Source organism: Piliocolobus tephrosceles, chromosome 1 (assembly GCF_002776525.5).
Source record: "Piliocolobus tephrosceles isolate RC106 chromosome 1, ASM277652v3, whole genome shotgun sequence".
Lineage (NCBI taxonomy): Eukaryota > Metazoa > Chordata > Mammalia > Primates > Cercopithecidae > Piliocolobus > Piliocolobus tephrosceles.
The window spans coordinates 187,218,848-187,243,109 of record NC_045434.1 but is presented as its reverse complement, the minus strand read 5'-3'; the positions used below and the strand labels follow the sequence as shown (position 1 = coordinate 187,243,109).

The window sequence follows — 24,262 nt, the reverse complement described above, 5'->3', positions numbered from 1 at the left end:
ATTAGTACACTTGGATTTCATATTTGTAATTTTAACTATTTGTAAGGGGGGTATCAGATGTCTATAAAGTGTATTAATTTGTAGTGGGAATAATAAAAGCCACCTCAAATGTTTGTTTTAAAAATTAATTGAGATAAGGCTTTCAAGTGCCTACCAAAAATATGAATCCAGTTCTTTGAGACTGATGAACAAGTTACTTCATTCTTGATTGTATAATTGTCCATCAACCATATCTAATTTTTTGGTATTTAGGGGTTCAGGAAGTTTTCCGAGCATGTCAAGGTGAGGCTATTATTTTATTTTGAGGGCTTGTTTGTTATCTATGTATTTCAGACCAAGGAAGTACATACAGTGGTGATCTTGAATCAGAGGCAGTATCTACTCCACATAGCTGGGAGGAAGAGCTGAATCACTATGCCTTAAAGTCAAATGCTGTGCAAGAGGCTGATTCAGAATTGAAGCAGTTCTCAAAAGGGGAAACTGAACAGGACCTGGAGGCAGATTTTCCATCAGGTTTGTGTACAGTAACCTGTCCACTGAAAACTTTTTATTTTAGAAGATTGGTACAACTCTGAATTGACACTAGTAAGCAGTGCCAATTGTTATTGATAATAACAGTGTAATGTGTTAAGAGGTCATAATCTAGAGCACAAATAGACCCTGGCTTTGTAGGTGTTAATTTGTACCTTAATTTGGTTAAAATTATTTTTAACCTTTCCCATAGTAGCCATGTAAGAGATTTTCTTGATTGCTAATGAAGTTTTCATTTATGCACTATATCCTTGGTTTAAGTCTCTAAGTGGAATTCTTATTTTATCACAAACAAACTAATGAATATAGTGATGATTACCTGATATTTCTTTCCTAGTCTAAGTCTTTATTTAAATTTGTGAGTTATTTACCTCACGTTGTGCTTTCTGCTGATTATTATAGAATCCTTTGACCCACTTAATAAAGGACAGGGAATCCAGGCACGTTCCCGAACAAGACGACGACACAGAGATGGCTTCCCCCAACCCAGACGAAGAGTAAGCTGCAGCTTAACTTTTCTAGACTTTTCTTTCCTTCATTCTACAAGCATTATTTAGTTCCTGCTGCTTTCAAAACTCTGTAGCAGCCAGAGTCAGGTAGTTCCATATGTTATTTTGCAGCCTGGTAATTTTATACTTTTGGTTTTTGAATTCAAGAACCATGTATTTTATTTACATTTCTTTCAGTAGGAACTTTTTTTTTGTTTCTATAGTTAAGGGTTTTCTTTTGTATTGCTTTGTTCACTTTAAAAAGCTTTTTATAATTCTTTTGTGTGCGTTTATCTTTTTGAATAGCCTCTAAATTTAGCTCTTTTTACATGTTATAATACTGAGTACTTTGGGAGGCCAAGTCGGGCAGATCACAAGGTCAGGAGATCGAGACCATCCTGGCTAACATGGTGAAATTCCGTCTCTACTAAAAATACAAAAAATTAGCCAGGCGTGGTGGCTGGTGCCTATAGTCCCAGCTACTTAGGAGGCTGAGGCAGGAGAATGGCCTGAACCCGGGAGGTGGAGCTTGCAGTGAGCCAAGATTGGGCCACTACACTTCAGCCTGGGTGACAGAGCGAGAGTCCGTCTCAAAAAATAAAAATAAAAAATACTGAGTAGTTCACTATTTTTGTGGTATAGTAAAATGGTGAAGTTCACATGGCTGTTTTTCACATTGACAGGGCTTTCCTATACAAAGTTGAAAGAATAATAGCTTTATTTTTAAAATTACCACCACAATCATGAACAATTCCACTTAGCAAGAAGTTCCACTATGACCTTTTGCAGTCGGCCCCTCTGGCTGCTAACAACCACCGATCTGCTGTACAGATTGATGCACAATGCCACTGCTTTGCCTTTTCTGAAATTTCACATGAACGGAATCCTATAATATGTAGTCTTCTGTGTTTAAGTTCTTTTACTTAGCATAATGTTTTTGAGATTCATCCATGTTATTTCATGTCCCGGTAGTTGATTCCTTTTTATTTCTGAGTAGTATTTCATTATATGGACAAACTACAATTTGTTCAGCTGTTTAACAGGTGATAAAAATTTGGGTTGTTTCCAGATTGTGGCTATTTTGAATAAAACTTACTCAAAATGTTATGAACATCTTAGTATCAATCTTTGTGTGAACATATGTTTTCATTTCTCTTGAGGAAAAAGATCTAGGAATGAGATTGCTAGGTTTTATGCTGTGTGTATTTTTAACTTTATAAGAAAGCTGCCAGACTGTTTTCCAAAGGAGATGTACCATTTTGCAGTCCCACCAGCAATGTATGAGAGAGTTCCATCTGCTCCATGACTTTGCTAACACTTGGTATTGTTGATTTTAAATTTTAGCCATTCTAGTCAATGTATAGTGGTACCTCATTATGGTTTTAATTTGTTTTTCCCTAATGATTACTGATGTTGAGAATCTTTCAATATATGTATTTGCCATTCATGTGTCTTCTTTGGTAAAGTGTTTATTTACAGTTTTTGCACTTTTTTTTTTTTTTTCATTTTTTTTATTGGGTTGGTTGTCATCTTGCTGAGTTGTAAGTGTTCTTTACTGTGGACATAATTTCTTTATCAAATCAAAGTTTGGTCCTATTTTGTTGCTTCCTTTTTTATTTTCTTAATGATGAGTAGCAGATTTTGATTTTGAGGAAGTCCCTTTTATCAGTTTGTTATTTTATGGATCATGCTTTTTAATACCTCATCTAAAAATGTTTGCCTAACTCATAGTAACTAACACATTCTCTTACATTTTCTTCTAGAAGTTTTATAGTTTTAACTTTTATATTTGTGATCTATTTTGAGGTAATTTTTATGTATGAGTTGTGGCAAGGGTCAAGGTTCATTTTTTGCATATGGACATCCAGTTGTTCCAGCACTGCCCTTGAAAAAGACTATTCATTCCCCATTGAATTACATTGGCAACTCTCTTAAAAGTCAATCATATATGTATGTGTCAGTCTGTTTCTGAAACTCTCTATTCTGTTCTATTGACTTATATGTCTATTTTTATAACAGTACCAACTGTCCTGACTACTGTGATTTTACAGCGAGTCTGGAACTTAAGAGTGTAAATGCTCCAGCTTTGTTCTTCTTAAAATTGTCATTTGCATGTCCATATACATTTTAGAATCAACTTGTCAATTTCTTTAAAAAAAAAAAAAAATGCCTGCTAGAATTTCAGTTGGGGCTGTCCTGAATCCAGAGAGAGAGAATTGACATCTTAGTAATTTTGGTTCTTCTAATCTGGAAACATGGTATAGTCCTCCATTACAAGTCTCCTTATATTCTGTTAAGTTTCTCTCATAAGTATTTAAGATATTTTGATGCTGTTGTAAATAGTATTATTTTTAAATTTCATTTTTCACTGAGCACAGTGATCACACCTGTAATCCTAGTACTTTGGGAGGCTAAGGCAGAAGTATTGCTTGAGCTCAGGAGTTTGAGACCAGCTTGGGCAATATAGTGAGACCCCCATCTCTACTAAAAATTTTAAAAATTAGCTGGGCATGGTGACACATGCTGGTGGTCCCACCTACTTGGAGGGCTAAGCTGGGAGAATTGCTTGAGCCTAGGGGGTCGAGGCTGCAGTAAGCCCTGATCGTGCCACTGCACTGTAGTCTGGGCGACAGAGCGAGACCCTGTCTCAAAAAAAAGAAAAACGATTTCATTTTTCGTGTTCCTTACTAGTATGTAGAAATATAGATAATTTTTTCTTCTACAATATTTATCTTAGAAATAAAAAAAGAAATATAAGTAATTTTCATGTATTTACTTTGTGTCGTGTAACTTTGCTCAACTAAAATCGTTAGGATTTTCTACTTAGGCAATCATTTTATCTGTGAATAAAGACAGTTTTACTTTTTCCTTTGTAATCTGAATGCGTTTTCTTTCCTTCTTTTTCTTGTTTTATTGAACTAGCTAGTATCTTCAGTACAATGTTGAATATTAGTAGTGAGAGCAGACCTTTTTGCCTTATTCCTAACCTTACGGTGAAAAAAGTCTTGCAACAGTAAGTATGATGTTACCTATAGGTTTCTCATAGGTGATTTCTGTCAGGTTGAGGAAGTTCCCTTCTCCTCCTAATTTGCTGGAAGTTTTTAAAATCATGATTGGGTATTGAACTTCCTCAGATGGATTTCTTGCATCTTTTGAGGTGATTATCTGGTTTTCCTTTTTTTAAGTCTATTACAATGGTGAAATACATTGATTTTTCTTGAATGATTAACCTTCCATTCCTGGGATAAACACTACTTTTTTCTGTATTTATTATTTTTCTGTGTTGCTGGATTTGGTTTGCTAATATTCTGTGAAGGTTTTTTGTTGTTGTTTTGTTTTGAGATGGAGTCTTGCGCTGTCACCCAGGATGGAGTGCGATGGCGTGATCTTGGCTCACTGCAACCTCCACCTCCTGGGTTCAAGCAGTTCTCCTGCCTCAGCCTCCCAAGTAGCAGGCCCACCACCACGCCTGGATAATTTTTGTATTTTTAGTAGAGACGGGGTGTCACCATGTTGGCCAGCTGTTCTTGAACTCCTGGTCTCAAGTGATCCATGCACCTTGCCCTCCCAAAGTGCTAGGATTACAGGCGTGAGCCGCTGCGGCTGGTTCTGTGAAGGTTTTAAGTGTCCCTATTCAAGACAGATATTTATCTGTACTTTATGACTGGTTTTGGTATCAGGGTAATGATGACATTATAAAATTAGTTAACATTTCTTTTTCTTCTATTTTCTGAAGTATGATTTGTATAATTTCTTTAACTCTGATAGAATTTCACTTTGATGGAATTTAATCCATCTGGGAATGGAGTTTTTGTGGGACGGTTATAAGCTATAAATGCTGTTTCTATGTTTAGGTTATCTGTTTCTTCTAGAGTAAGCTTAATTAATCTTTCAAGAAGTTTGTCCATTTCATCTAAGTTGTTTAATTTATTGGCATGAGGGTCACAAGCGATCCACCTGCCTCAGCCTCCCAAAGTGTTGGGATTACAGGCGTGAGCCACTGCACTCAGCTTGGGTTTTAATTTGGATTTCCTTTTCTGGTTTTTTGTTTGTTTGTTTTTCGATAGGGTCTCTACTCAGTTACCCAGGCTGGAGTGCAGTGGCATAATCATGCTTCACTGCAGCCTCAATCTCCTGGGCTCAGGTGATCCTTCCACCTCAGACTCCCAGGTAGCTGGGACTACAGATGTGTGCCACCATGTCTGGCTAATTTTTAAATTTTTTTGTAGAGACGGGGTCTTGCCATGTTGCCCAGGCTAATCTTGAACTCCTAGGCTCAGTCTGCCCACTTAGGCCTCCCAGAGTGCTGGCGTTACAGGTATGGGCCATCGCACTTGGCCTTCCTTTTCTAGTTTCTTAATATAGAAGCTTAGGTTATGGATTATAGACTTTTAAAAAATTTTCTTATTGAAACATTTTAATACTACAAATGTCCCTTTAAGTACTGTTTTAGTTCCATCACAGAAATTTTGGTAAATTTTATTTTCATTTTTCTTTAAGTTCAAAATGTTTTGTGATTGCATGTGTCCTTTCTTCTTTGACCCATAGAGCTGTTTAATTTATGATTTTGGAGGATTTTTTTGGACATCAGTGCATCATTGGTTTCTATTTTAATTTCATTATAGTTAGATAATTTGTTGAGGCTTGTTTTACAGCACAGAATATGATCTGTTTACATGTTTCATTAAATAGACCTGAATGGTAATAATAGTGATTCATGCCTCATTAGGTGAGTCTATATCTGGAACATAGTAAATACCCAAATGTTAGTGACTATTACAGTGTGCTCATCTACATTTAAACTTTTTCTTTCTTCTTCCTCATATGGATTGGATTAAATAATCTCTAAAGCCCTTTTTTGCTCTAAGAACTCCGATTCTTTTTTTTTCCCTGTTGCCCAGGATGGAGTGCAGTGATGTGATCTCGGCTCACTGCAACCTCCACCTCCCAGGTTCATGCCATTCTCTTGCCTCAGCCTCCTAAGTACCTGGGACTACAGGCGCCCGCAACCACACCTGGCTGATTTTTTGTATTTTTAGTAGAGACAGGGTTTCATCGTGTTAGCCAGGATGGTCTGGATCTCCTGACCTTGTGATCCGCCCACCTTGGCCTCCCCAAGAGCTGGGATTACAGGCATGAGCCACTGTGCCCAGCCAGAATCTTTAGGATATAAAACTAAATTCTATATTCTACAAATGTATACCCTTCCCAGCTTTGAGATCCCTGACTCTTAAAAATCCAAAGCTTAATTTTATGTTCTGTAAATGTTTGGAATTCTTACAGGGACGGAAGAAGTCTATAGTGGCTGTGGAGCCCAGGAGTCTTATTCAAGGAGCCTTTCAAGGCTGCTCAGTGTCCGGGATGACACTGAAGTACATGTATGGGGTAAATGCTTGGAAGAACTGGGTTCAGTGGAAAAATGCCAAGGAAGAGCAGGGGGATCTAAAATGTGGAGGTAAGTGCACAGTGTGAATTGTGTCTTGATTTAGGTAGGGGAAATAGACAGATAAGCTACTGAAAAGGGATACATTTTAGGTCAGAAGTCCTATAAAACTGGTTTAGGCTTTACTTAATTTTTTCCACATTTGTTTTTAAACTTTTCTTTTGTTTCTCTGCGTGTCAGGGGTTGAACAGGCCTCATCTAGCCCACGTTCTGACCCCTTAGGAAGTACTCAAGACCATGCACTCTCTCAAGAATCCTCAGAACCAGGCTGTAGAGGTAAAATGTGTTTCTCTCCATTTGGTATGAATTATTTATATGATTATTGCCGATTTAAATTTGTAAGTTGAATATTTAAAATTATTTAAAATTTGGAGTTTTAGAGAAATCTTAACCCATTTTAAGGAGGTTGTTATAAGGGTAAGGTTATGTCTTCTGATCTTGAGCTTATTATGCAAATATAAGGCATTTTGCTTCATTTTTGACACTGTGCAAGTGCCTCAAAATACATCTTCTTGAGCCCTGCATCTGTATAGCAATCCATGTGGAGCCCAGTATTGTTTTTTTGTTTTTTTTTTTTAAAAGAAAAATACCTGGAAAAGTCTTGCTTCTAATGTAGGAATTTTTCCTTACAGTGAGATCTGTATAACTGACAATGTTTGTATGTTTCACTTCAGCTGCCAGGAAATTTGGGATTACATGAACATTTCAAATAAATCAATAGTATATAATTTTGAGGCCCACATTAGTTTTCATTTTTCACTACTTTTGACACCCTATTCTAAATTTTTGTTTCACTTTATCTTTTGCTTTTAATTTGTGTTTTATGTAAGATACTTGTACAATCTTTATGGAATGAGATGGGGCGGAATGGATGAATATATCCATGTAACTTGATTTTATCCCACTTTCCAACTGTAGCTTCTTTCTGTCTTAAACCTAGGTGATTGTATGCACTCTTGGCTTCACTCTGGTCTACCCTGTTGGTTTTGGGGCACATGTAACTGTCCTTATTGGAGCACTTAGTTGCTGCTGTGGGCAGTGACTAACTTGTTGAATTCCTTTAGATCAAGTATAATTTGTCTCTCCAAGGCTATGTAAATACACTCCTGTTGTGGAGATTTACTAGGCCATTAACCACCTAGTAGTATGTTTTAAGTTAAAAGAGCAACCTGCTGGGTGCAGTGGCTCATACTTGTAATCCCAGCACTGTAGGAGGCTGAAGCAGGAGGATCTCTTAAGCCCAAAAGTTCTGAGGCTGCAGGGAGCTACGATTGCACCATTGCACTCCAGCCTGAGCGTCAGAGCAAGACCCTGTCTCTAAAAAACATAAAAATAAAACAAAAAAAGCCGGGGAAGGGTGATAGTACAAATGGAGAGGCAATACTGCTTTAGACTACTAAGCCTAAATGCAGTTGTTACAGGGGATGGCAACCCATTTCTATCACTCTTTCGCTGAGAAAATACTTACTGAATATCTCTTACATAGCAGGTATGAAGCTAGGAACTAGGGTGAAAAAGTCAAACATGGTCTGTGCGCTCATGAAATACCACTCGCTTTAACTAAAACCAACTCACAGCAGCCATGTGTATGTAATCTTATCTAAATGCAGAAGAGCAATGACTACAAAGGGTGTTTTAGTCTTGGCCCCACAATGTGGATCAACATCTTGTAGTAGGACCTCTACAGATCAAATTGGATAACTCACCTGCTCAAAATTTATTCAGCTCATTGTCTGCAGAGTCTTAATATGAGAAATGAGGCTGATCATGATCTGCCCTCACCTGCCTGTCTTGCCTTGTCTATACACCTACGTCCCCTAAACCTTTTCAGCCTGTGACCTAGCAAAGGGAATACTGTATTCCAGCATTTCCAAAGGCAAGAGGGTGTTATTCATTATTTGAGGTGTTCTATATTCAATAAATATGAGCTGAAGAAAGTTAAACAGCTGGTCGGGCGCAGTGGCTCACACCTGTAATCCCAGCACTTTGGGAGGCCGAGGCAGGTGGATCACCAGAGGTCAGGAGTTTGAGACCAGCCTGACCAACGTGGAGAAACCCCGTCTCTACTAAAAATACAAAATTAGCTGGGCGTGGTGGCGCATGCCTGACTCCCAGCTACTCGGGAGGCTGAGGTAGGAGAATCGCTTGAACCCAGCAGGTGGAGTTGCATTGAGCCGAGATTGTGCCATTGCACTCCAGCCTGGGCAGTAAAAGCGAAACTCCATCTCAAAAAAAAAAGAAAAGAGAAAGTTGAATAGCTTTCTTTTTTGCAGATATACTCAGAGCCTTTAATGTGCCATTAAGCACTGTGAATTCTTCAGAGACAAATACAGTGTCTTGTGTTTTCTGAATATCAAATCTTAGAAACCCAGTGTTCTCCAACTCTCACATAAGACTAGTGTTTTGTGTACTATACTTTGGGAAGACCTTTTGTGTATCCTCAGATTGGAATTCTTTACCTATCTACCTGTTTAACTCTTCCTCACCTTTTAAGGTCTAGCTCCAGTGTCACATTTCCCAGAATCTAACCTGATTCTTCCCTGTTAGATAGCCCTCATTTGCTTTCATTGAATACCATTTAAAGAAAGCCTCTGTCATAGCACGTATTGCACTGCATGCACTGGTCTTTATTTCCCTAACTGAAGTAGACTTGAGATCAGAATCTGTCTTTAATCCATATGCCCACTAGTCTGCACCATAGTGCCTGGGGCACAGTAGCGTTCAATGTTTATTCACTTAATCAAGTAATGCTACTATGTTTGTTAAAAGTTAATGTTTCAGATGTTTTCTACCTTTCCACAGTCCGCTCTATCAAGCTGAAGGAAGATATTCTGTCCTGCACTTTTGCTGAGTTGAGTTTGGGTTTATGCCAGTTTATCCAAGAGGTGCGGAGACCAAATGGTGAAAAATATGATCCAGACAGTATCTTATACTTGTGCCTTGGAATTCAACAGGTATCAAGTTAAACATATGGATTCTTCAACCTAGCAAATCCATTGACCTGAATATGTCCCCACAGAAATTACATGCACATGTACACACCCAGATATGTACTGGTATTTTCATTGGAACATTGTTTTTAACAACAACAAATTGGAAACCGCTGAAGTGTTAATCAAGCTTTGACGATCAGTCAACTATAATATGTCCATACTGTGGAATACTGTAAAATAGTTAAAAAGGAATGGCTTGCTTCTGTATTTATTGACCTAGGAAATTCTTAGAGGCATACATTTTAAAAAGTAACTTTCAGGGCCAGGTGTGGTGGCTCATGCCTGTATTTCTAGCACTTTGGGAGGCTGAGATGGGAGTATCACTTGAGGCCAGTGATTCAAGACCAGCCTGGGCAACACAGGGAGACACTGTCTCTACAAAAACTAAAAAATTAGCCAGGTATGGTGGTGTATGCCTCCACTCCCAGCTACTCAGGAGGAGGAGGCAGGAGGATCACCTGAGCCCCGAGTTTAAGGCTGCAGTAAGCCATTGGAGCTCCAGCCTAGGAGGCAGAGTGAGAACCTGTCTGAGGAAAAACAAAAAAAAGTAACTTGCAGAATTACATGTATAGTGTGATTATTATGGGAAAATATGCATAACATAAAATTTACCATTTTAAAGTTTACAGTTCAGTAGGACTAATAAGTACATTCTTAATGTGCAGTCATCACCACTGTCTACTTTATGACTCCAAAGGGAAACCTCAAACCCATTTAGTAGTCACTCCCGGTTACTCTCTCCACTCATCCCTGGCAACTGTAAATCTGCTTTCTGTCTCTCTGGACTTGCCTATTCTGGATATTTCATATCAGTGGATTCATACACTATGTGGCCTTTTGTGTCTGGTTTCTTTCCCTTAGCATTGTTTTCAAGGTTTATCCATGTTTTAGCATGAATCAATATAGCACTCCTTTTTCTGGCTGAATAATATTCTGTCATATGGATATACCACATGTTGTTTATCCATTCATCCACTGATGGACATTTGAGGTTCCACCTTTTGGTGATTGTGAATACGCTGCTGTGAACATTCATGTACAGGTTTTTGTTTGAACACCTGTTTTCAATTCTTTTGCCATATATGCTTAGGAGTGGAATTGCTGAGTCTTTTAACTATGACTGAGTTGTTGAGGAACCACTTTGTTTTCCAAAGTGGCAGCACCATTTTACATTTCCAACAGCAGTGTGTGAAGATTCCAGTATCTCCACATTCTTGCTATAACATTTGTTAATTTCTGGGTTTTTTTGTTTGTTTGTTTGTTTGTTTAAGCAACCATCCTGGTGGTTATGAAATGATATCTCATTGTGTTTTTAATTTGCATTTTCCTAATGACATTGGGAATCTTTTCATGTACTTTTTGACCATGTGTATATCTTCTTTGGAGAAATGTCTATTTAAATCCTGTCTTAGTCTGTTTGTATTGCCATAGGGGAGTACCTGAGGCTGGGTAATTTATAAAAAAAAATCTTGGCTGGGCACGGTGGCTCACGCCTGTAATCCCAGCACTTTGGGAGGATGAGGCGGGCGGATCACGAGGTCAGAAGTCCTAGACCAGCCTGGCCAACATGGTGAAACTCTGTCTCTACTTAGAATACAAAAATTAGCTGGGCATGATGGCACGCGCCTATAGTCCCAGCTACTTGGAAGGCTAAGGCAAGAGAATCACTTGAACCTGGGAGGCGGAGGTTGCAGTTAGCCGAGGTCAGCCTGGGTTACAGAGCAAGACTGTCTCAAAAAAAGAAAAGGAAAAGAAAAAAGAAATTCTCATGCAGAATCATGGCTTATGGCTTGGCATCATATCATGGCAGAAGGTGAAGGGGGAGCAGGCGTCTCATAGCAAGAGAGTGAGGACGAAGTGGCGGGCTCTTTCTAACAATCAGATCTCAGAGTAACTAATAAAGGGAGAACTTCATTACTGGGAGGATGGCAGCAAGCCAGTCATGAGAGATCAGGGCCCCACTTCTAACATTAAGGATCAAATCTCCACATGAGGTTTGGAAGGGACACGTATCTCAACTATATCAAGTCCTTTGCCTAATTTTTAATTGAATTGTTTGTCTTTTTGTCACCGTATTGTAGAAACTATATATATTCTAGATACTGAACTTTTATCAGATATATGATTTGCAAATATTTCCTCCCATTTTCTGGATTTTCTTTTCACTCTTTTGGTATAGTGTACTTTGAATCACAACTTTTTTTATTTTTAATGAAGTTCAAATTTTTTTGTTCTTCCTTTTCTTTTCCTTTCTCTTTTCTTTTTATTGTCTGTGCTTTTGGTGTTACATCTAGGAATCCATTGCCATGAACATTCAAGGATATGAAGATTTAACCCTCTTTTCTTCAGAGAGTTTTATGATGTTAGCTCTTATATTTAGGTCGTTGATTTATTTTGAGTTAATTTTTGTATCTGGTATGAGCTAGGGTCTACCTTCATTCTTTTGTATGTGGTTATTCGGTTCTCTCAGCTCCATTTGTTGAAGAGACTGTTCTTTACCCATTGTATAGGCTTGATACCCTTGTAGAAAATCTTTTGACCAAATATAGATGGGTTTAATTTGGACTCTTAGTTCGAATCCATTTTTCTGTAGATGGCTATTTTTAGGGCAGTACACAATTTTGAAACCTATACTATAGCTTTGTAGTAAGTTTTGAAATCAGGAAGTGAGGTTCCTCAAAATTGTTTTGGCTGTTCAAGGTCCTTTGAAATTCTATGTGAATTTCAGGATGGGTTTTTCCATTTCTGCAAAAAAAGGCCATTGGATTTTGATATGATTGCAGTGAATCTATAAATTGATTTAGAGAATATTGCCATTTTAACATTATTAAATCTTCTGTTCTGTGAGTACAGGATGTCTTTCTATTTATTTATTTTTATTTTTTATTTTTTGGAGACGGAGTTTCACTCTTGTTGCCCAGGCTGGAGTGCAGTGGAGCGATCTCGGCCCACCACAACCTCTGCCTCCCAGATTCAAGCAATTCTCCTGCCTCAGCCTCCCAAGTAGCTGGGATTACAGGCATGCACCACCATGCCTGGCAATTTTTGTATTTTTAGTAGAGACGGGGTTTCTCCATGTTGAAGCTGGTCTCAAACTCCTGACCTCAGGTGATCCGCCCGCCTCAGCCTCCCAAAGTGCTGGGATTACAGGCATGAGCCACTGTGCCCAGCCTGTCTTTCCATTTATTTAGTTTTTAATTTTTGCTTTCAGCAGTTTTGTGTGGTTTTAAGTGTGTAAGTCTTACATCATTTTGATTACATTTCTTCTCAAGTATTTTATTCTTTTTGATGCTTTGGTAAACATGGAACTTTCTTAATTTCCTGTTTGGATTGTTCATTGCTAGCTTGAAATACAACTGATTTTTTGTGTGTTGCTTATATGCTGCAACTTTGCTGGATTCACTTATTAGCTCTAATAATTCATTTTTCTGTGCATTCTCTAGGATTTTCTATATATAGGATTCTGTCATCTGCAACTAGAGATAATTTTACTTCTTTCTTTTCTTTTTGAATGCGTTATATTTATTTTTCTTGCCTGCTGCTCTGCTAGGACTCACAGTACAATGTTGAAGAAGAATGGCAAGGATAGGCATTTTTGTCTTGTTCCTGGTTAAGGGGGAAGAGAGTTTTCTTAAAAAACTTGTATGTTGTGTTATATGTATTTATATATTTCTGTAACTGTACAAAACTCACCTCTGTATAAAGGAATTTCTTAAGGATTGGAAATATTTTTGCATATGAATAGTAGTTGACTTTGTGGGATGAGTTTGAATAGTCTACTTTTATTTTGAACTTTTTCAATAACGAAGATATATTTTTAAGCTTGAAAATGACTATATTAAAAGAAGAAAGAGAAGAATACTATTCTACAACAAACTGTAATCTGCCAATAAGATCATAAATTGCTTTTGAGGAGGCCTCATAAAAATGCCTATTGAAGTGGTAATTTTTATTAGCCAGAATAAATTTAAACGGAAATAATTTTCTCCAAATCATACATAGAAATGCAAGAAACCAAGATAGCCACGGAAATATAAATTAAAAATACTAAATCTTAAAAACACCAAAATACTTTTATCATGTAATTACATGCTGCCTTGGATTCTATTACCACTCATGGTGTATCCCTGTCTCAGTTGATTTTATCTGACCTGCACCGTCAGTACTTTTTAAAAGAGACAGGGTCTTGCTGTGTTGCCCAGGCTGAAATGCAGTGATATGATCATAGCTCACTGCAGTCTCAGACTCCCAGGTTCAAACAACCCTCCTGCCTCGGACTCCCAAGCAGTTAGGACTACAGGCATGCACCACCACCCCTGGCTGTTTGTTTTTAAATTTTTTGTAGAGATGGGTCTCACTATGTTGCCCAGGCTAGTCTTGCACTATTGACCTCAAGTGATCCTCTCACCTTGGCCTCCCAAAGCACTGGGATTACCATTCCTGGCTCAATACATTTTTAAACTATAGCTATTCTTTTTGTTCTAGCCCATGATATGGTTGTTGATGGTTATAATTAACATAGTTTAATGTCCTATAATTAGACTCGAACTTTTTTGAGGGCTAGGTTGTGGGGCAGAGAGTTGAGAGCTGTAGTTAGAAGGCTCCAAATAAATAGTTTTTAAATTTGGGTTTCCTCAGGTCAACTGACATTAACTAACTGTGTTATTGCAAGAAATGATCTTGTATCTAGGGTAAAAAACAAAAGAGCACATGTGCAGATACACATCATGAATCAGGAAAAACATGATTTGGAACATGTGCATTGGAACCAATTTTTAGTATGTCAGTTTTAGGAACTAAGTAAAGGGTTCTTTATAATACTTCTGTACCATCCATGTTTTAAAAGGAAATAAAAAACTTTACCTTGCAAGATCAGTGCTGAAGATAATGTGTTAACACGAGAAGGAGCTTTAGCTTGAATTCTAGTGTTTTAACAACTATCTCTAAAGTACTGAGAGGTTGAACATGGTTTATAATATTGTAAGGGCAAAAATTAAGGGTAAACTGTATTTCTTACAATAATTTTTAAGAACTCATGTTTTCTTTTTATCAACATGTGTATGTTCTTTTTTTCTTGTAGTACCTGTTTGAAAATGGTAGAATAGATAACATTTTTACTGAGCCCTATTCCAGATTTATGATTGAACTTACCAAACTCTTGAAAATATGGGAACCTACAATACTTCCTAATGGTAGGGTGATTTTTTTTTTATTGTTTTCATGATATGCTTTCTTAAATTGCTTAAGTTTTATGGTTATCTTTAAAAACAATTGTTCATTTTTATTTCTGTCCAGATTTATAGCATATTTGGACTTCTGAGGAGAAGGTCTTTGGTTTATTGTTGATTGTTTTAGGAAAACTGTGCATTTCATATAGCACATGTATAGATACTAACTGCAAAAAATATAAAATAGTTTGAAGTTACATTTACCTTTTTAGAAGCCATTTTTGATCTGGTAGCATTGGTGTAGCTTTCACATATCATATCTGCTAACAGTGGACCTTTTTTAGTAGTTTGTGTGTATACTGAACTGTTAGAGTATACTGAACTGTTGTTAGAGTATACTGAACTGTTGTTAAGAGAGTTAAGTCCTCGTCCTTGAATTATCATTGACCAGATACCGTCAGACAAGTCCATAATTCACTCCAAGTCTCAGGCTGAGGTGAGTGAAGAGGTTCGATGTTATGTTTAGTAATATGTGCAGCTTTCTGTCGGGCTGCAGAGCCCCTTTCACAGTAAGCTTAATGATCTCCAACAGGAGTTTGCAAACTGTGGTCCATGGGCCAAATCTGGCCTGCTCCCTGTTTTGCAGTCTATGAGCTAAAAATTGGTTTTACATTTTTAAATAGTTGGGAAACTTTATTTAAGAATTCCTATTTCATCATGTGAAAATTATATTAAATTCATGGCTGGGTGTGGTGGCTCACACCTGTAGTCCCAGGTGTGACTTTGGAAGGCTGAGGCAGGAGGATCACTTGAGCCCAGGGGTTCAAGATCAGCCTGGGCAACATGGTGAAACTCTGTCTCTACAAAAAATACAAAAAAATTACCTGGGCATGGTGGTGGTGCCTTTAGTCCCAGCTACTCAGGAGGCTGAGGTGGGAGAAGCACCTGAGCCCAGGAGTTTGATGCTACAGTGAGCCCTGATCATGCCTCTGCACTCCAACCTGAGTGACAGAGTGAGACCCTGTCTCAAAAAAAAAAAAAAAGAAAAAAAATTATATGACTATAAATAAATTTTACTGGCATATAGCTCTGCCTGTTGATGTGTTCTCTACAGCTTCTTATTTTCTACAGCAACAGCATTGTTCAGAGCCTATGTGGCTTACACATCCCAAAATATTTACCTTCTGGCCCTTTATAAAGACAGCTTAACCCCTAATCTAAAATATCAATAGATTAAAACGGTTTCAGGAGACTCTCACAGTGTCTACTTGAGTGCAATCATCTGCCTTTTTCTTTGTGGCGCCTTTTCTGGTTTTCTGCATAAGGAAGAGGGGAAAGAGGAATAATCATTCTTTCTCTTTATATCTCCATATCCTAGAATTTGAGAGATTACTTAGTCTTTTTTAGCAGGAGCTCAGTACTGTTTCTTGTACCCCTTCTTCTGTCTAGGTTACATGTTCTCTCGCATTGAAGAAGAGCATTTGTGGGAGTGCAAACAGCTGGGCGCTTACTCGCCAATCGTCCTTTTAAACACCCTCCTTTTCTTCAATACCAAATACTTCCAACTAAAGAATGTTACTGAGCACTTGAAGCTTTCCTTTGCCCATGTGATGAGACGGACCAGGACTCTGAAGTACAGTACCAAGATGACATATCTGAGGTTCTTCCCACCTTTACAGAAGCAGGAGTCAGAACCAGGTATGGGATGCTGTTTGTCAGATTTCTCTTTACAGTCTTAGTAGTAATACTAAAATAGAGTTACTGCAGAATGGTAATTATAAATGCTAGATGTGGAAAAGTGTAGCTTTATTTTAATATTTGAATATTTTTCTCTATTGTCAGAGAGTGGTCAAAGGCTGGCCTCAAAGTGAGAAGAATCACGTGCTTCAATATACTTTCATTGGCTTTTAAATTACAAATTTTGATTTAATTGGGTAGAGCTCAAATAGCCTGCATTTTAAAACTTCTCAGGGAATTAAAAAATACAAGCAGGGTTGAGAATCACTGATTTACTAGCACCAGATGAGTCAATCACTAGTTAAACCTGCAGAACTTGTAGTCCATTGTTTCTAAATCTTTTTTTGACCAGAGCCTCTCTTTTTAGTTAACATTGTGAAAATCTGAAGGAACTTAAAAGGTGACCTACAATATACCACTTTTGTACACAATAGAATAATAGCAGTGACAGTTTTATTAGAAAGTTTATTTTCTTGCATTTCAAAAATAGCCCATTAAATAACAGTTTGTTTTTAATGTTTAAAAAATTAATCTTGGTATTATAGGATTAGAAATTAAATTTATTATTTTTGAACAGAATCGTAAGTCCTGAACTTCCCAAAATCAATTTCTAAGAGTGAAATACATTTTTTGAGTGTGAGAATTTAAATCACTAAAACTAAAATCTGTATTTGTGATGTTCAACTTTGTATAAACTTTTTTCTGAATTGTTCATTGACTAAGATTATCTTTTTCACCTAATGTCTGTGTCCTGTTTCCTTAGTTTTATATATGTGTTTTTTATATATAGTTTTACATATATCTTGATTTTTTTTTTTTTTTTTTTGAGATGGAGTCTCACTCTGTCACCCAGGCTGGAGTTCTGTGGTGTGATCTCAGCTCACTGCAGCCTTCGCCTCCCAGGTTCAAGCGATTCTCCTGCCTCAGCCTCCCAAGTAGCTGGGATTACAGGTGTGTGCTACCACGCCTGGCTAATTTTTGTATTTTTAGTAGAGACGGGGGTTTCACCGTGTTGGGCAAGCTGGTCTCGAACTTCTGACCTCAGGTGATCCACCCACCTCGGCCTCCCAAAGTGCTGGGATTACAGGCGTGAGCCACTGCGCCCAGCCTCAGTTGATAATGTTTCCCTGTTTGCTGATTAGGTGCTTGACATGATTAGTAATGAAGTCAGCTTGTTTTCTAAGTGAGTAACTAGCAAAGTCTTTCTAGTTAGGTAGCTTCTAAATGGAAAACAGGTGAATTTTGTTGAAGTACTAATGCAGGAAGCTGGGGAAAGTCCTATACCAGTTGTTAAGAGCACATACAGGCTGAGTGCAGTGGCTCATGCTTGTAATCCCAATATTTTGGGGGGCTCATGCGGGAGGATTGCTTGACCCCAGGAGTTCGAGGCTGTAGTGAGCTGTGATGGAGCCACTGCACTCTAGCCTGGGCAACAGAGTGAGACCCTGTCTCCCCCCCAAAAAAGAAAACCTTTTTTCCTTGGGTCCATCTAGTGTTCTCTTGAGGAGTGAATGTAAAAAGTGGGAAAGAAAGAGCCCACTCTCCATATCCTCACCCTGACTTCCTTATATAATGCTTGGTCTCTGCAAAATACCGTTGGGGAAAAATGGTTTGTTCTTTTCTTACCAAATAGTAACTCTACTGATAATTTCTCTTCCCAAAAAAGATGCCATTTCTCACAGTATTCGAACAAATAAATTTGAGTAGATGCCCAGTACTAGTGCCTCACAGTAGAAATATTCTCATAGAGATGACAGCTTCTGGTAGGTTCAGTGGCTTGTACCTGCAGTCCCAGCTACTCCAAAGGCTGAGGCAGGAGGATCACTTGAACCCAGGAGTTCAAGGCTGTGGAGATTCAAGGCTGCTGTGATCATACCATCACACTCCAGGCTGGGTAACAGAGTGAGACCCCGTCTCTTAAAAGAGAGATGGTGGCCGGGTGCGGTGGCTTATGCCTGTAATCCCAGCAGTTTGGGAGGCCGAGGTGGGGGGATCACCTGGGGTCAGGAGTTTGAGACCAGACTGGCCAACATGGCGGAACCCCATCTCTACTAAAAATACAAAAAAAATAGCCGGGCGTGGTGGCAGGCACCTGTAATCCCAGCTACTCGGGAGGCTGAGGCAGGAGAATCACTTGAACCTGGGAGGTGGAGGTTGCAGTGAGCAGAGATCACGCCATTGCACTCCAGCCTGGGCAAGAACAGCAAAGCTCCATCTCAAAGAAAAAAAAAAGAGATGGCAACTTCTGTCTTGATCTCTACTGTAGGAGAAGAACATGTGGAACCCTTCTTTCTGCTTTATCTTGCTATGTCTTAGGAACGCTGTGCCTGATAAAGTTTATTAATAAAGTCAGGCTCAGAATAGAGACATTCTCCAGTGCCATACTTTTTGTCATGGTACCCCCACTTTGGTGAGCAGGGGAACATAAAATTCATAGGATAGGGACTTTGTTTAATGCCATAGAACCCAACACTTAAAATAATGTCTGGGACCTTCATAGGCACTCAGTATTTGTTGAATGACTGTGAGTGAAAGGGAGGAAATGACGAAGTTCTGGCTGCGAAGCAAAGCTCATTGGCGTCTTGAGACTCAAAGAACAGACTTTTCTAATATAATCCTTTGATTATTATTTCCTTTCTCAAGATAAACTGACTGCTGGCAAGAGGAAACGAAATGAAGATGATGAGGTTCCAGTTGGGGTGGAGATGGCAGAGAATACTGACAATCCACTAAGATGCCCAGTCCGACTTTATGAGTTTTACCTGTCAAAATGGTAATCTTTCTCTGAACTAAATACAGTGCACTGAGAAGGCAGTTAACATAGTTTGGATTTCAGATGCTTGAACATCAGAAAAGTAGCTGACCCGTGACAAGGGTTTACCATGAATTTTTTCCCCATTGTCCTATCTATATGGATTTTGAACCACAAAACAAATTACCTTGTCTTCATAATTATTTTAGGAAAATGTCTTCAAAAGCAAGAATCGCTGCTATTGTTTGATCTTTACAACTGTTGTACAACCTTTATGTGATATCTTATCTGTAGTTGTTTCGTTATTTGTATAGAAAAGAAATTTTGTTTTGCTAAAGCTATAATAGAAAAACAATTTTTAAGGCATTGAAATTTTCTAAGTAGTCCTTTTCTTAGGGAAACTTTATGATTTTAGAGTTGTAACACTTTTTTTTCTGAAAGAACTGTAATAGCTGCATTTGCCCTTTGATAATGTGTATTGAGTGCCCTTGGGGTTCATTCCAGGATATTGGGCACTTCCAATATGAGGTTCTTAGCCTGTCACATGTGAGTTGACTTTTTTGTTGCTCTTAATAATGTTTGAAGTACTAAAGTTTGTGATTTACACTTTGTCTTATATTAACTTTATACTCACTTCCAATCCAATGGGATTTCAGTTTATTCCTGGGAGGAAATATTCCTGTAAACTCTTTATCTCTGTGGGTACATTCCTTTCCCCATTGTGAGTCACAGTGGAGAAAAGTTGAGAGCCATATTAGGTTGATGCAAAAATAATTGCAATTTTTGCCCTTTTAATTACTTTTAATGGCAAAAACCTCAGTTTACTTAAGAATGGTACATATTTCCTATACTCTTTGATTTCTGATTTTCTTTTCTCTCTTTTTTTTTTTGTTCCTGTGGATAGTTCTGAAAGTGTGAAGCAGAGGAATGATGTGTTTTACCTTCAACCTGAGCGCTCCTGTGTCCCGAATAGCCCCATGTGGTACTCCACATTCCCGATAGACCCTGGAACCCTGGACACCATGTTAACACGTATTCTCATGGTGAGGGAGGTACATGAAGAACTTGCCAAAGCCAAATCTGAAGACTCTGATGTTGAATTATCAGATTAAGACGGAAGTGAGGTTCTTATTTTCATACATATTGGTATGCACCAAACTGTGAATGCATCCAGCTGTTGGAAAACGATGTAAAAGTCCAAGTCCTCTTGACTTGACTATAAGATCATGGAAAACAGATGACTTGTGAACCCCACAGTGTGGATGTGCAAATGAAAATTGAAGGAAAGAATATGAACTGAGAAATGTTCTTTGGCAGTGATATAGTTCTTAGACATCTTCAGAATGACTAATTTCTCCGAGTGGTGCATAATCTTATTTTGTTTGGGAGTAACAAATTGTGGAATATTTTTAAGGAAAACTGTTGTATAAAACTCTACCATAGTAACCTTAGACCTTAGAGAGGTAGCTTTGGAGTGACACTTTGGCTGCAGTAGGCTACTTGGGCAAGCCCTCCGTAAAAGCCAGAGGAGAGATCAGTACAGAGCTAAGAGTGACATCACATGAGGACTGTGGGACCCAGATTTGAAGACCCAATAAAAATACTCAACTTTTTAAAAAAGATAGTGAAGTGGTCTTGATTGATTTTGATTTTCACTGCCAAGCCAATCATGTGAAGGACAGAAGCTTTTGCCGTGGGCCCCTCACATCAGGGAAAACGACCTTCACTGCTGTTAACAGTAATGTGTCCCTTTCATTTTCTGGGTCAAGCCTTCTCAGCGTTGGGTCTCGATGTGGGTAAACTAAGGTAAAGGGGATGATATTCCACAAACTAATTATGCACACAGAAAATCTGTGGAGCCTATCAGACCCCAAGTGTCTTGAAATGTTTGTAAAAACCCACTAAAATGCCCACTTATCTGGGTGTGGGCCCTTCTTGCTGCTGTCTCACAGCCTGAGCTGTGGTACACAGAAATGGGGGTTCTCCTTTTATTTTCTTTTTTTTTCCCAATGGCAGCTTTTCTCCCATTGTTTTACCCTCCTACTTCCCAAACAATTCCTCTTATTTTGTCTTTTGCACCAGTTTCTGGAGGCCCTTGTCATTTCAAAAAGGATAGTCTCTTTCCTTACTCTGGCAAACCTGTGAGTGATTCCACAAAGATACAGTATTATTTAGCTATCTGAATTATGGTAGAAAAGGTCCTAGTTAGGTTCCTATACAAAGCATTTGGAAGATGACCTTGTTGCCCTATGAAACTTGAAAATAGGGATTCTGGGGTGAGGATACAAAGACATTGTCTTTTGCATATCCATAAGCAGGTCTTAGAGCATTATTCCAAACTCTAGCTGTTTCAGTAGTTCTATGAGGATTGCAAGTCACAGGTGTGTGTGGCATATCAGCCCATCTCCCTCATCTCCATTCTCAGTTTCTTCCCCACAAAATTTTGAATCAAAGCTTTTATGACGTTTGCCAATTGCAGAACTTCTTTAGCTAAGGTTAATTTGATGCTATGATAAAACTGAGAGATGTCAAAAAGCCTCTTAGAAATTTTAATCTTGAAAGACTTTTCAGGATATCTCATTTTTTAGGTGGGGGTGACAGGTGTATTTCTTTTTTAACAAATAAAAGGCATTTAAGTAAAACTAAAATGAAAAAAGTAGGCCTTTTGACATTGTGTGCTTGATGGTTCTGTCCCTCTGCCTGTAACAAATCTCATTTTTGTTACCAAGAACTGTATGAAAGAAGCAAACCTGCCCCTATTCTGTATGATTAATTCCATCTGTGTTTGTCATTTCTGACTGGAAAACTTCTTACTCCATACCTTGTTTGATATGGAGGACAAATAATTGGATTGTCTGATAAGTCTGCCAATAAACTATCCAGAAATAGCAAGTGTATTAGTCCCCACTATACGAATTTTATGGTTTGTATAAACACTAACATTTTCCCCTTCTGTAGTTGTATGAAGAAACAAATATTGTTAGCATAGTAGATAAATTGTTATGAAATACCAGAAAGAAAAAAAATCTGTATCTTTTACTGAGAACACCCAATACCCAGATAAATGACTGTATCAGGATTTCATTTGCATGTTAGTCCACAGAGTTGCCCAGAACCCTAAATTTTTTCATAAGAGAAAATATTGATTAATTATTGGTCATTCCTCATAAGTGTAGCTGTTGATGTGTGCGTCTGATTATTGCTTTTTTAGTTTTATGAAAATTGTGTAAAATTACATTTTTTTTTCCAGGGGAGAAAAAAACATCAAACAAAAAGAGAAACATCTAAATCATCCTTTCTGTTCTTTTTTGGTTTTTAACCACTTTTAGGTTTTCCCCTTGCAGAAACCACAGAAATATTCCCTTAGAATAAAATAGTATATTTGTATTTGATGGGTGAGTTCTTTTTCTTTATGTCTTGAAAGAATTTGAAATCCCTTTTTCTGATTGACCTTATTGGTATGACTCAGCAGTTAGTAAAATTACAAAGAGAGCAGTTTCCAAGAAAGAAATTTTTTTTTACGTAGTCCAGTAAACATATTCTTTCATTGCAAATTCTTTTATTTCCTTTTTTCCTTCAAAAGACTTGTTCTCATATTTAGCTAATTTACTGACTATATTCAAAGTCCCAACAGGTAGAAATATCAGAGCTCATTTATACATATCATTTCAGGCAACCTTTTTTGAGATTTACAAAGCTTGCATCAGTTCACTTGAATGAAATTGTAAGACTAGAATAAAGAATATGTTCATTCTTAAGTATAAATACATGTTTAAAACAGGAATGTAAGACTAAATAGCATTTTCCTTCGACTTCAGAGTTGTCTTGATATTATGCAGTTGTACTTTCAAATTCCGTATCGACTTTCTACCTACCTGCCTTGTGACAATCCTAAATTTATAAAACAGGTTTTCCCAAAAAGTCTAACGTAAAATGATTTTCTTTCAATGAATTCAGACTTTAGTTTTCCAACCATGTCTCCTAGGGTACTGAGTTGAAATTTTAGGAAAGAAGCAATAATAGCCTGAACTCCTGTAGACTAGCACTTGTCTGTTATTATACTGTGCTATCATCATTGAAGAAAATAGTGATTGAGAGGTATTGTTACATAGTGGAAAGATCATAGGCTTTGGAGCCTAGTGTTTCTACTTACTGGTTGTAGAACATTAGGTAAATTACTTAACCTCAGGTCGGGCGCGGTGGCTCACGCCTGTAATCCCAGCACTTTGGGAGGCCCAGGTGGGCAGATCACGAGGTCAGGAGATTGAGACCATCCTGGCTAACATGGCGAAACCCCGTCCCTACTAAAAACACAAAAATTAGCCTGGCATGGTGACGGGTGCCTGTAGTCCCAGCTGCTCGGGAGGCTGAGGCAGGAGAATGGCATGAACCCAGAAGGCAGAGCTTGCAGTGAGCCGAGATCGTACCACTGCACTCTAGCCTGGGCGACAGAGCAAGACTCCATCTCAAAAAAAAAAAAAAATTAATCTCTCTGTGCCTCAGTTTTCTCAGCTATAAAGTGGACATAACTCCCTTATTAAGTCATGACTGGCACATGGTAGGCTTTCAAATGTCAGGTATTTTTTATTATAATATATGCAAATTTCCTGGCCTGTACTAACACTTTAAGTAAATGTTAATTCCCACACTATAGTCTGAATTTTTACTAAGTTCAGCACTTTGGCTTCTGCAAAACATAATGCTCTATATAACCAATTCTACATATTTGAATCAAAATTACAAATTCTTCACTTCTGCTTATATGTATATCAGTAGTAATCAACATCACAAAAATCCAGTGATGTTTTCACTATATTGAAAAATGGGGCCACGCACAGTGACTCACACCTGTGATCCCGGCACTTTGGGAGGCCGAGGTGGACACTTGAGGTCAGAAGCTCGAGACCAGCCTGGCCAACATGGTGAAACCCCATCTCTACTAACAATACAAAAATTAGCCGGGCGTGGTGACAGGCGCCTGTAATCCCAGTGGCTCTGGAGGCTGATGCAGGAAAATCACTTGCACATGGGAGGCAGAGGGTGCAGTGAGCCGAGATCAGGCCACTGTGCTGTCCAGCCTGGGTGACAGAGTGAAAAAAAAGAAAAAAGAAAGAAATGGACATGTGTATCAGTATATATAGGAACAGCAT

At 38.2% G+C, this 24,262-nt stretch overlaps 1 protein-coding gene across 10 annotated transcripts in view; it reads left to right on the top strand.

Annotated features, from left to right (window-relative positions):
- Positions 1-22,504, top strand: part of ZMYM4 (zinc finger MYM-type containing 4) — a 157,347-nt gene extending 134,843 nt beyond the window's left edge. For 4 of the 10 annotated variants that reach the window (XM_023232235.1, XM_023232240.2, XM_023232236.2 and 1 more), the window contains 9 exons: positions 334-513; positions 934-1,028; positions 6,303-6,474; positions 6,643-6,738; positions 9,265-9,416; positions 14,536-14,647; positions 16,073-16,321; positions 19,004-19,133; positions 20,017-22,504. In XM_023232235.1, coding sequence (XP_023088003.1) covers positions 334-513; positions 934-1,028; positions 6,303-6,474; positions 6,643-6,738; positions 9,265-9,416; positions 14,536-14,647; positions 16,073-16,321; positions 19,004-19,133; positions 20,017-20,224 — 1,394 coding nt within the window. In that variant the 3' untranslated portion in view covers positions 20,225-22,504. Of the gene's footprint in view, positions 1-333; positions 514-933; positions 1,029-6,302; positions 6,475-6,642; positions 6,739-9,264; positions 9,417-14,535; positions 14,648-16,072; positions 16,322-19,003; positions 19,134-20,016 lie in introns of those variants that run through there. The other 6 variants (XM_023232237.1, XM_026457203.2, XM_023232238.1 and 3 more) reach the window with 3 other exon arrangements.
- The last annotated feature ends 1,758 nt before the right edge of the window (positions 22,505-24,262 follow it).